Raw genomic sequence first — 13,224 nt, forward strand, 5'->3', positions numbered from 1 at the left:
GGGTGGTGGGAGCCAACTTGAAAGTTGAGCGTGATATTGGCCAATTTCGCATAGTTGAGGGTGATACAGTCCATTTCCCCTTTTTATAAATATATATAAAAATCAAAGATCTTAGCCAAGGAGAGATCTTAAGCCAAGTCAAGTCGCTATACTGAAAGATCTTAAGCCAAGAAAAGTTCTCAAGCCAAGCCAAAGACTAATCTGAAAAGGCTTGAGCCGTGTTGAAAGTACTTGGCTGAGAACTTTCAACCGAATGACGGCTATTGGTCACGTGGCAATCATGGGTTGGTTGACTTGAAAGAATTTTTTTAAGCCATTACATGAGATTGAAAAGACTTGTTGAGCTGCTACAATTGGCTATTTTGGATGTTTTCGTCGGTCAATTGCTAAAATGGAGATTTTCCCTTCCATAAATGTCTACATGTATCAATACCCCTTGTAAAACCTACTTTTGGAATACCATCAATATGACACTTACCAAGCATTCCATTTGCCTCGTTTAACTGTCACAAATCTATTCATCCGTCAATTTCCCATTCTAAGAGTATGAAACAAAGAGGCATGGATGGATTATGGTTACATATAGGACTTACAAAGATAACATCAAGCAGATGAGGTAACCCACTTAAAGAAGAATTGATGAGAGATAATAAAGATGAATTTATGGGTTTAATTCTAGTGGAAGTATTGGTTTTGTTATTTCAAATTTTTATGGTGGTGTCACATATTTTTTTTAGGGGTATAACGATAAAGATGACCATGGGGAACGAATTAGTGGATTGGGTCTGTATGGCATATGTGAATTTATATTATTTTGAAATATTTACAAAAATCGTCCTGTAATAGAAGTAGAGTTATTACATAAACGGTCTGTTTGGTTATAGAAGAGTATTTAGTCATTTTACAGAAATTTTATAGAAATTTTAACGGAAATTAGCATTAGACCCCAAACTTATTACAAAATCGAAATTACAAAAGTCCAACATGCAACTTTTAAAATCTAGCATCCAAATGTGTGACTTTGGCAAAGCACATTATTGACCATTTCGATAATTAACTATTTTATGAATATGAATTACATACGTGATCATCCATGACTGACCACAAGTGACTAGATTTGTAATAAGTAATTATAATAGGTCATACTTGTCTTAATTAATTTTAGTAGTATTTTAACACGATTATGGGTCTCTATCAATTATAATAGGTTATACTTGTCTTAATTAATTTTAGTAGTATTTTAACAGGGTTATGATAAGCCTCAGCGGGTCTCTATCATTACCCACCATTACTATTAGCCTCCATAAATATAAATATGAGTAAACTGCAATTTGCTTCTCTGTTGTTTGGTAGCGCTTTCACTTTGTCTCCCTATCTTCCATTTTTTGCACTTTACCTCCCCATGGTTGCAAGTCATCACACTATGTCTCCCTACCTGTAATGAACCGTTAGTGGGCAGTTTGTTTAAGGGGTATTATTCTAATTTCGCATCCCCATCTTCTCCACCACTCATAAAGACCTCCCTATACCTATCCACCTAACACTATGCCTCCCCAACTTTACTTTTTTACTTCACCCGCCATCCACCACCAACATCATCATCACCACCTCAATTACTCCTAGACTAGGGCTGACAATTTTACACGAATACACGACACGAACTTACACGAAGTTAACAGGTATCGTGTATGGCCTTAACAGGTATCGTGTACCAAACAGGTAGACACGAGATTACCTGTTAATTTTCGTGTATAAACAGGTTAAATACCTGTTTACCTGTTAATACCCGTTAGTGCACGATAAGAAATTAAATTAAATAAAACTCATTAGCCATGCACGTGTGGGTTCCTTAATTCCTTTCTATTTTCATTCCTCATTCAATTAAAAAAAAATAAAACCCTAAACTCCCTCTGTAACTCTCAGATAGCATGTCGTGTTCGTGTTTTTGTTCGTGTTAACAGGTATTAACAGGTAATTTTCGTGTATAAGAGTTGAACAGTTGTGTTAACAGGTATTAACAGGTAATTTTCGTGTATATCGTGTCGTGTTCGTGTTCGTGTTTGAGAAAAAGGACACGATAAGTTATCGTGTCGTGTTCGTGTATGGGATTTCGTGTATCGTGTCTTATCATGTCGTGTCTTATCGTGTACGGGTATACACGATATGCCAGCCCTATCCTAGACCATGGGTGCAAAAGTCTTATTGAAGGACTTTACGACTCTGGAAACAACACTAAAAACTAGGGGTGGCAAAATGGGTGGGTTGGGCAGGTTTGGGTAATGGGTTAGGATGAGTTTGGGTTACGATGAGTTTATTAAGAAATGGGTCAGGATGGATGTAGGTCAAGATGAGTTTTTTGTTAATATGGATTTTGGCATGAAAAAAATAAATAATAAAAATCAAAAAAATCAAAAATCAAAAATCAAAAATCAAAAATCAAAAATCAAAAATCAAAAAAAATTAAAAAAATCAAAAAAAATTAAAAAAATCAAAAAAATAAAAAACAAAAAAATTAAAAAAATAAAAAAAATTAAAAAAATTAAAAAAAAACAAAAAAATTTGAAAAAGATTCCGTGCTTTTTGAGGATTGTAGGTCACAATGAAGTTCATTTAGTATCTAGTACAGGTACCGAACCAGTACCGTACAAATTATTAATGATCAAAGCAAAGAGCAATAAGCAAGTGTTAAAATAAAATCTCAAAACCAAACCCTAAATCAATTCTCTAAATATACTCATTTCTACACAAACAAATCATCTGACAAAATGAAAATGTTTAGCGAATCAAATCTGAGCTAAACTGCAAACAATTATATATTATATAATAATATAATATAATGATGAATCTGGATATACTAGCGAACATACTAGAAGATTTGAACATTTGAAGCTAAAAGGTGAAGATTCTAACGAATTCTAAACGAAGTTCGTTTGGATTCAATCGAATTAGATGATAAAATAGATCGATTAATCCAAAACAGAAATTAGATTGAGGTTATTATACCTGCAAAAGTGATCAAATTGTGAATGAACAGGAGAATTTGCCCTTTTCGTCAAGGTGTTGATTAGGGGAAGATCAAGAACTTAAAATCAAACTAAAATAAACTGACCTTGTATAGGGTTTCTTCAGGGCTGGCGGCGATGGTTGGAGCAGAAGCGGTGGAATGGAGGTTGTAAGATGGTTGTGATTTGGGTGATTTGGGCGTGGGAGATGAGAAAGAGAAAACCCATCATGACTAGATGTTATTTTGTTATTTTTTAAAAGTTACCCATCTTGACCTATTTAACAATTCTTGTTAACCCAACTTAACCTATTTAGTACTAAAAATAATACCCATCTTAACCCAAAGTTGAATGTATGGGTTGATTTTGCCACCCCTACTAAAAACATGACTGATAATTAGACCTGGTAAAACAAGCTCATCCATTCTATTTTGGGTTAATATAGGTATTTTAAATTTTAAGATGGGTTAAGCTGGGCCAAACAAAATTAGTCACTAGGATAGGATGAGTTATGAAGTGGTGGATAAAAAAAACAGTAGGTCAGGATGGCTATGAGATTAAATCCAAACGGGTCAGGATGGGTATAAGATACAATCATTAAACTGATTACTACTTGTAGATATCTCCCGTAGTACTCCCCCGTCGTTCTTCGTTTAAAAATAATAAAAATAAGAAAAAAAATCAACAAATCGTAAAAAATAAAAAAAATTCTAAAAAATCTAAATAATCAAAAAAATTATAAAAAATCAAAAAAATTCTAAAAATTCCAAAAAATAAAAAAATCATAAAAAATAAAAAAATCTAAATAATAAAAAAAATCTTAAAAATTATTAAAATTCGAAAAAAGAAAAAAAATCATAAAAATCAAAAATTCTAAAAAATCAAAAATTCTTAAAAAATAAAAAAAATCTAAAAACAATAAAAAAATCTAAAAAATCATAAAAATTCTAAAAAATCATAAAAATTCTAAAAGAAATAAAAAAATCATAAAAATTCTAAAAATTCCAAAAAAATCTAAAAAAATTTATAAAAAATAAAAACAATATTCTAAAAAACCAAAAAAAACATAAAAAATCAAAAAATTAAAAAAAAAACCATAAAAATTCAGAAAAATAAAAAAATCATAAAAAGTCAAAAACTCCAAAAAATTCTAAAAAATTAAAAAATTAGGATTTTTTTAGATTTTTTTAGATTTTTTTGATTTTTATGATTTTTTAGAATATTTTTAATTTTTTTAGATTTTTTATGATTTTTTAGATTTTATTTTATTTTTTAGAATTCTTATGATTTTTTATAATTTTTGTGATTTTTTAGAATTTTTGGGATTTTTTTAGAATTTTTATGATTTTTTAGAATTTTTTTAAATTTTTTGATTTTCTTAGAATTTTTTATGATTTTTTTGAATTTTTTGGATTTTTTAGAATTTTTTTGATTTGTTATGATTTTTTGTAATTTTTTTGATTTTTTTTTTTTTTTGTGTGACAATCCGAGATTTCAAGGTCTTTCCCATACACATCACTGATTTCATAATCCTGTTTTACAATCTGATTCATGTGGTGTCGAGTGTAGTTATGTGAATGACTAGTAGTTTATGTGTTATGTGTTATGTTTGGTGATTGTATGTGTGGTGTCATTATAATTAAATATAGTACAATTAAGATTAAATGTAAAGTTCTTCTTCATCTTTGGTCCCAACGAAAAACCAGTCTTTCGCCACCCATGGTCCTGACAAAACATGTCTTTCATCGAGCATGTTTTTCGCCGTTAAGGGGATTCGGCCCTGGATAGTTTGCGGCCCATGTTTTAGTTGTTTAAAAACGGTTACGTAAACTAAAAACCCTAGACTATTCCTTTCTTTCCTGTTCGACGGCAAACTAGGCTCCCCGTGAAGCTCCCAATCATTCGAACATCTTGTAAATCTAGAAATTTCATCATGATGATTGATGGTCTAAATACGTTGATTGCAATGAAACTGATAATCTGATTTGTTGTGAATGACATGTTATTATTTGGATTGGAACCATGTAATCAAGACTTGTGAAATCCGTGGTATTGTATTTCGATATTAAGGTTGTGAGATTATTAGGCGATGATTGAACAATAACTAGGGTTTGTAGAACTTGTAAGAAACCGATGTTTGATCCGTAAACCCGTTGGGAATGTGTTAGCAGTTACTTGGGTGATTTTGACAAATCTCTATGGTGTTTCGCCACCAATGTTGTCGATGAAACATAGGTGATTCATTACCTCTGATGACGACGAAGGATAGGTATTTCGTCGTCAGGGTCTTTCGCCGAGGTGATAGATGGCCTGAACAGTAAACAGTTTGAATAATTGTGAAATTTATTGTTGTGGTAGTGTACACTTGTGATTGCAAAATGTATCATTATGATATTGTATACTTGGGATTTATGAAGTGTTATCATAAGACTCTCTCATGAGATGTGAACATGGGTAGAACGAAGTGTTGATATATGATTTATGGTGATCTTGTGATATATGCAAACTGTGTACGATTATGTGGTTTACTGTGTGCAAACATGTGATTTGAATGATTATGAAACTGATATTGTTTGGTAACCACGGTAGGGTTTGGGTTGACCAACTTGGACGGGTAATTTAACACACCGAGCAAATCAAAGGTGAGTTCACTACTCTTGAGCATGCGTCCCGGTGGTTGGGACAGTCAGTGGGTATCCCGGGGAGGGATAAGTCTTTCGGGTAAAAACTGGGATGTTGGATAATACTCTCACCCTATCACTCTTAAGTCCCATCTTTTTGTTACCGCAGAGGTAACGGGGTATTAGTTGGTAGCGCTACATATGTTTGGTACCCTCACCCCGTACCGGAGAGGACGGGTGTGAACTAATGACCCAGTCATGCCCAGTGCATTGATAGGAGCACTGGGGAACGGGCAAAACATATATCAGGAGCCGTCTTGTTTAGTATCGAGATATTATCAACATTACTTTCGGATTTGTTAACAAACTAGATTAAACACTTGGTAATTAACGTTTTCGTAAAGTTGTGAACTCACCAGCGTTGTCTGACACACACTTGTTGCATGCTCGCAGGTCGTTAGGTACTTTGGATGGGGAACCTGCTATCTGGATGGCTGGAGTGGTCATGGGTCGTGTCGCTTGGATTTGCAAGACTTTGTTTATTGATTTCGCATACATTGGTTTTTGAAACATTTGAACAATGTTTTACCATTTGCTTCCGCTGACACTATTTAACTTGGAATACGTTTTATGAATGTTTTACTTAATGAATGGGAATTTTGGTTAAAAATTTTATGGTTAGTTCAATGGGATTGGTGGCTAGATCCTGCTACGTCACACGCCTAGCGGGGTTACCGCAGGTGGTATTTTGGGGGTGTGAGTGATTTTTTATAATTTTTTGATTTTTTAATTTTTTTTGATATTTTAGATTTTTTTATTTTTTAGAGTTTTTTGGATTTTTTATAACTTTTATGATTTTTATATTTTTTTTTTGATTTTTTAGAATTTTTTGATATTTTTGATTTTTTAGATTTTTTGATTTTTTATAATTTTTTAGATTTTTTATGATTTTTGTGAATTTTTTTGATTTTTTAGAATTCGTCTTAACCCAAACCCATCCTAACGCAAACCCATTCTAACCCAAACCCATATTGACCCATTACCCATCCAAACTTTTTTTTTTTAAATACCCATCCTGACCTATACCCATCCTAACCTATACCCATCCTAACCCAAACCCATCTTAACCCATTAATCGAAACAATCCAACTTACCCACTTTGCCACCAATAGTGATAATAATATCCACTTGGAAACATTCCTTGTTCTTCTCTTGTATAGCTTTAGCATTTGTCTTCCCAATTTTACTTATGGTTTTTGTTTAGAGGGCTGTAAGGGAAATATTAAGTTTCTAAATTATAATTTGGACTAGTGAGACTGAGTTTCGAGGGGATTACCCAAGGCTAAGATGGAGATTCACTTGTCATGGTTATTAAACTTTATCCAAATTAATAGAAATGCCTGACTGCATATAGTTTCATAGGCTTAACTTCATATGAATAATCAGATATGAAATAGAAAAAAAGCATTGCACTCACACTACATTTAAGACCAAGATTGGTTTATTAATAACTCAATAATATCACACTTTAAAATAATCTTTCATTGCTACTTCACTTTGTCTCTGCAAATACTAACTATTTCTCGAGTCCTGAAATGGATAAGTAACTGTATAAGTAGTCATCTGTATCGTCCTCTAGCTTATCTCTCATTTCTAATAATCTTTTTCTTAGTGATATCAACACTCAATCAATTAATTAACTGGTCATGTAACTAAATTATCGTTGTTGTTCAGGAAGGTTGTAATATAATTGTTTAAGAAATGCTATAAACTTAGGAATAACAAGAAGTAAAGAGAAAAAAAAAAACATTAAAGCACCATCCAATAACCCCAAGTTTCTTAATTCACTTATGCCAATTTATTAAAATTTTGTATGGTTGATGATACTTGAACGACCATATGATATTTACGTTACAGTTTACCTATCAACTAACAGTTGTAGACTTGGAGTTTTGTTTTAATTTGGTTGGATCATTTGGTTCTGAGCTCTAGCGCGCATAAATGATATATGGATATTATTGTCAGGCAATTTTAATAATGAAGCCGATCTTGAATTGAAGATAATGGTGGGGTTGGGTGGTGGTGATGACGATGAACATGGCCGGCCCTAAAGTTGGGCGGGGAGGACCACCGGTCAGAGACCGATATTTCGAAGGGCATATTATTTTTTTAGAAAACTCCGATACGTATATGTAAAAATAAATAAATTAATAGGGTATACCCATACAAACACCAACATAGGTCCACTTAAAAAACTATTTTTATGGTTTAGATTAGTTATTAGCCCATTGACATTAGATTTAGACCTTTAGTGAGCCTAATAACCAATTTCGTTAAGGCCTAAGGACATGTTTTTTCAAGCTCGAACAGGGTATATGAATTCTCAGGGTTGGCTCTGACGATGATGGTGGTGGGTGGTGGGTGATTATAATATAATGAAACTACAGGGGCACATATTGTAATAGAAAAAAAGGGTATAATAGTCATTTACTCGTTTTTTGGATGGTCAAACAACCAGTCAAGTTTACTGACGGAGGGGCTCATCCTATGACAAATGTAACCACGGGGTGGCAAAGTGCAAAAATATGGAAGATATGGAGAGGCAAAGCGTAAATGTCGTCAAACCACAGGGAGACAAATTGCAGTTTTCAAAGGAACTGTTTCCACTACACACATCTTGACCAAACTCACCCGTTATTGCCAATCATATTTCCATGTAACATGGTAGGATAACAAATTCAATTACTTATCATCTCCTTGTGCCTGATAGCAAGTTTTATTAGTTGTAAAATTACACAATTTTTTCCGTCACAAATCAATTCATGTTATAATTAATCATAATGACGTGGATAGAGACGAATTGGAAGCCCTTTTACAGGGGTAGCCATGGGATCATATTCGATTTTCTCATCAGGTATCATCAGGTCCCATTTGAAATTGGTGACAATGTTATGAAGGAACGCAAGTATTTCCATTCGCGAAAATTCTTTCCCTAAACACATCCTAGGGCCTCCTCCAAACGGCACATATGTGAATGGAGTTGGTCCCGCGCCTTCAAACCTTGACGGATCAAACCGTGTCACATCTTCAAAGTTAGCCTTGTCCTTATGTGTTGATGCAGAACTCCAATAGATCTAAAGACCCAACATGAATGCATGACAATGTTACTCAATCTTGTTCAACTCATTTTAAGTATACATTCATTTGAAGCATGTATTATTTACTTAAATATATGTATAAAGATCGTTACCTTCCATCCTTTAGGGATGGTATAACCTGCGTACTCGATATCAACCAGGGCCTCTCTAAAGGCTCCAGTGGCGGGTGGATTTAGTCTCATGACTTCAGATACAACATTCCAAGAGTATTTCATCTTCTGTATGTCCTCCCATTTCAGCAATTCCCCTGCTTCTTTTGCTTTAGAAATCTCTAATTGCTCTGACAAACATGTGTCATTTGTGTTAAAAATCGATTCAAATTCATATATCCTTTGAAGTTGCAAAAATTAGAGCACATAACCAACCTTTCAAGACCTTGTCATAAACATCAGGGTGTTCGCCAAGACTCTTGATGAGCAAAGTGATAGCAACAGTGGAGGTGTCATGACCAGCAAAGAGTAGTAACAAGATGTTGTTTGCAATATCTTTCTTGGTTAAATACCTCCCATTTTCGTCTGAAGATGTAAGCAAATGTGATAAGAGGTCTTGTGAAGATGACGCCTTTCCTTCTTCAAGTTCAACTCTTCTTGCTTTGATAATCATCATGAGTTCTGTCCTAATGGCGGCTGCTGCTTTATTTGCGCTATAAAACCGTGTCCCAGGAATGTTTATGGGTAGTTCGAGGATGCCTTTTAAGAAAATGTTGAACAAGGAACCGAGTTTTGCAATGTGGTTTGGCTCCTCCAGGCTCATAAATAAACGACAAGCAAGCTCAAAGGCGTACACCTTAACGGTTTGGAATACTTTCACCTCTTCCTTGCCTTCATATATGCAAACATTTAAACACAACATTACTCTTTACTCAAGAGAAATATATGTGTGATTTCAATGTGGAAATTCGAAATGAAGCAAATGGCCAGAAAACTGATATTAATTTCAAATATGCACAAAACCTTCTGATATGAGTTTTCTATATGTTACTATCTCCTCCTTGGTTATGCTCAAGGAAATCACTAGTGTCCTTTAATATATATCAGTATATCACTTTAAAAGCAATCCATCGATATAGTACCAACCGTCCATAATCCATCTTCATCCGTCGGTAAAAGTCTATTAGAAAAGTCGGTACGCGTGGGTAGAAATTCTACTAACAGAACACATCTGACAGAATTTAGTGGCGATTCGTTGATGGAGCATTTGCAATCGGATTACCGACAAATATTAGCGACAAATCACATACCAATTTTAGCCGCGGATCACCGATAGAGATTTTAGGGCATGTTTGGCTAAGCTTATTTAAGTGAAAAGTGACTTTATGTGAAAATGACTTATTGACTTATTACTTTTTGAAAAGGTATTTTTAAAAAAGTGTGTGAATTAGCTTATGGGGTGGGAAAAGTCAACAAGTTGTTTTTTAAAAAATGTTTGGCTTAGCTTATTAATGTAAGGCCCATTCTATACACACCCCCCCTCTTTCCTGATTACACCCCCCTTGTGAGAGGAAAACTGTCGGTCCCACGCAGGCCCCACCTATAAGTATGTGAGAGGAGGGGGGTGAAAAAAGTAAATAGGGGGGGTGTAGAAAGTAGCACCCTAATGTAAAATAACTAAAAGGGACAAACAAATAATATAAAGAGTGTTAAATTAGGGGTAATCTATTAATTTGGTGTTTATGTTAATTTCTCAAAAACTCTTTTTTCTTCTCTTCAAAAAGTCATTTTAAAAACAACTTTTAAGTTTGCCAAACACTAAAACTCTTTTTTAGCTTTTTGATTAAGTCAATAAGTAGGTTGAAAAAGCTTAGCAAAACATGTCCTTAGTTAGATCACCGAAAGAGATTTTAGTTAGATCACCGGCATATTTTAGATTTTTAGTAAAACTTGCGACGGACTTTCTGTTGCAAATCTATCTGTAATTATCGTCAGATTGACAATGATTTAAAAAAAACACGTTAACCGTTTGGAGGATCCATAGCAAAGAAATTTATAAGCCAACGAATACTTTTATATACTAGTTGATGCCCCGCCTACGTTGCCGGGCGGTAGGCCGAATATTTCGCAACCAATTAAAAAACAATTATCATAGTTTTGCTAGGAAAAAAACAAAAACGATGATAAGACCGTAATTTTGAGTTAGAGGCAAAATTGTAATTTGTCAGGACTAATGAGTGAGTGTTAGGAAGCTCCTTGACACGAAAAAAATTAAATTCAGTCAACCAATTAAAACAAAACAATTCTATAGTTTTGCAAAATAAACTAAAAGGATAGCAATACTGTAATTTTGAACCGACGGCAAAATTGTATTTTTTGACGGGGGTAAAATCACAATTTGCCAAAAGCTAAAGCAATAGCAATATTGTAATTTTGAACTAGCTGAACAGAGGCAAATTCGTAATTTTGAATTGCGGCGTAACATACCCGGGCCAATGATGGAGTGTCATGCAGCAGCCTGTCATTATCCCGCACACACCTTTAAAAAAGTTAAAACGGTGGCAATATCCTAATTTTTAATTAGGGGGCAGAATTGTAATTTTGGGTTGAGATAAAATTGTTATTTGCCAAAAACAAAATTGATGGCAATACTGTAGGAGGAAAATCGTAACTTCGAACAAGGTTAAATTCGTAATTTTAAACTAGGGTAAAATTGTAAACACCCAGACCAGTGGGGGAAGTCACTTAAAGCAGTCTGTACTATTCCCATTGACTGCCGCCCATCTCAGCCGAGTATTTAACGGGAAGTATTTCTCCTCATTCTGAATGTAAATATAGGATTTGACATTACTAGTTTATTTAAATGAAATCTCAAATATATTATATCCACAAAAAGTGGACGAGAACGTGGATAGTGATATATTCTAAAAAATTCTAATGATCTTGAAAACTATATTCTATTGCTAATAATTATATGCGTTATTTATCATAAAAGAAAATATCACCTCGCCAATGAACTTCTATATGGCGTCGTGTGACAGCATCCATAGTCGCAGCATAGTGAGTCACGAAAGCATCAGGACCAAGATACGATAACAACATCTTCCTCATCCATTTTGCTTCATCGCCACGACTCGTAATCAGGCACCTCCCGAAAAGCTTCCTCACCTGCGACGGCCACCACACCCCCACCAGCCGGTTCTCGTTCCCAAACAAGAACTTGTTACCAGCAGGACCACACATAACAGCCATACGTTCGCCAAGTAACGACGTCTTAAACACTAGAGGGCTGTCGTGTTTCTTGATCCGTTCTTGAACGAATCTCTCCGGAACTCCGTCCCAGCATGCTCGTAGCAGCGCTAGAGATTCTCCGAGAAACGGCCACCCGAAGCTTCCCGGTGGAAGATTGATTTTGCTTCTTTTAGTTTTGTGGTTCTTGTAAACGTTCAAGAAAATGTATAAAACGATTAAGAGGAGAATTGGTGTTAGAAGTTGAATCATTGTTTGTGTGGGTGAAGGAATGGACAGGTGAACGTGCTCGTCCATGCTTATATACGTGTGTAGAAGCGAAGTCGTAAACGCATTGTAGTTGAATAGAAAGATTTAGTAGTGGTTATTATAAGCATGGTTGTTGTACAAACAGTGCTAATGTAAGTTAGGGGTAAAATCCTTATAATTAAAAATTAGTATCAACAAGTTAGGGGTAATTTCGTAAAATTGCTAGTCATTTTACCATTCTCAATTAAATACAAATTCCACCAAGATTTTTTAAATTAAAATAACTTTTATATACTTCATTATTTTTTTTTTAAAATATACCACAAAATCAAGTATTTTTTTTATCTTTAATATGAGTATCATATTCCTATACTTTTTTTTATTTATAAAAGTGACATTTAAAAAAGTTACTAAAAGTTGTTTTATAATTGTGCTGATAATGTGCTGATTACATGTTGATTACAATATAATACAAACAAACACTAAAAGTAGATATAATCAGCACATTTGATGTGCTGATAATGGAGAACGATTGAGGATGTTGTGCTAATGTCGTTTATGTTGATAACGGAGAACGATTGAGGACGATGTGCTGATAATGGAGAACGATAAAGGATGTTATGCTAATTATATAGTGTTGTGCTGATTATATTTTTTGTGTTGGTTCGTACAGGTTGGTTCGATCATGGAAAGTTACTAGATCATGGATATGTTAAAAATTCAAACTTTGATTTAATTTAAACTTGCATGGATTTAGAGATGTTTTAATAATTATTTTTAATTAGTTATAAATAAATATGGTCAAAAGGTCTAAATTACCCCTAAACTAATTTTTTATTAAGAGACACTTATCATTTATGTGTTGGTTCTTACGGTTCTTACAAACATAAGTGTTTGTATTTGATCCCATTCCTGGGTTACATGACTAATTGATAACATAGGTGTGAAAATATGAACCTTTTATGTTGGCCTTGGTTGTATTTAGAATTGCTTTAAAATACAGCAATGCTTAAAT

The 13,224-nt window shown here is 33.9% G+C and overlaps 1 protein-coding gene and 1 long non-coding RNA gene across 2 annotated transcripts; both read right to left on the reverse strand.

Moving 5' to 3' along the window:
• Positions 1-1,001: 1,001 nt before the first annotated feature.
• LOC110905596 lies at positions 1,002-3,233 on the reverse strand. The gene is made up of 2 exons (XR_002573255.2): positions 3,110-3,233; positions 1,002-1,435 (listed from the first exon to the last, which is right to left on the reverse strand). It is a non-coding gene; the product is annotated as an uncharacterized LOC110905596 (long non-coding RNA).
• A 5,132-nt stretch (positions 3,234-8,365) lies between these two features.
• Positions 8,366-12,280, reverse strand: LOC110908671 (beta-amyrin 28-monooxygenase). The gene is made up of 4 exons (XM_022153628.2): positions 11,717-12,280; positions 9,147-9,602; positions 8,874-9,061; positions 8,366-8,757 (listed from the first exon to the last, which is right to left on the reverse strand). Exons 1-4 carry the CDS (start codon positions 12,255-12,257, stop codon positions 8,455-8,457), a joined length of 1,488 nt encoding a protein of 495 aa, XP_022009320.1. The 5' UTR covers positions 12,258-12,280; the 3' UTR covers positions 8,366-8,454.
• Positions 12,281-13,224: the final 944 nt, after the last annotated feature.

The sequence above is a fragment of the Helianthus annuus genome, chromosome 14 (assembly GCF_002127325.2).
Source record: "Helianthus annuus cultivar XRQ/B chromosome 14, HanXRQr2.0-SUNRISE, whole genome shotgun sequence".
Classification (NCBI taxonomy): Eukaryota; Viridiplantae; Streptophyta; class Magnoliopsida; order Asterales; family Asteraceae; genus Helianthus; species Helianthus annuus.

What these genes read in the sequence shown, in the direction of transcription:
- LOC110908671 (XM_022153628.2), bottom strand. Translation starts at nt 12,257, where the DNA reads ATGGACGAGCACGTTCACCTGTCCATTCCTTCACCCACACAAACAATG. An exon ending in TTATGACAAGGTCTTGAAAG is followed by an intron (nt 9,062 to 9,146) that starts GTTGGTTATGTG and finishes CATGTTTGTCAG; the next exon opens with AGCAATTAGAGATTTCTAAA. An exon ending in CCATCCCTAAAGGATGGAAG is followed by an intron (nt 8,758 to 8,873) that starts GTAACGATCTTT and finishes TTGGGTCTTTAG; the next exon opens with ATCTATTGGAGTTCTGCATC.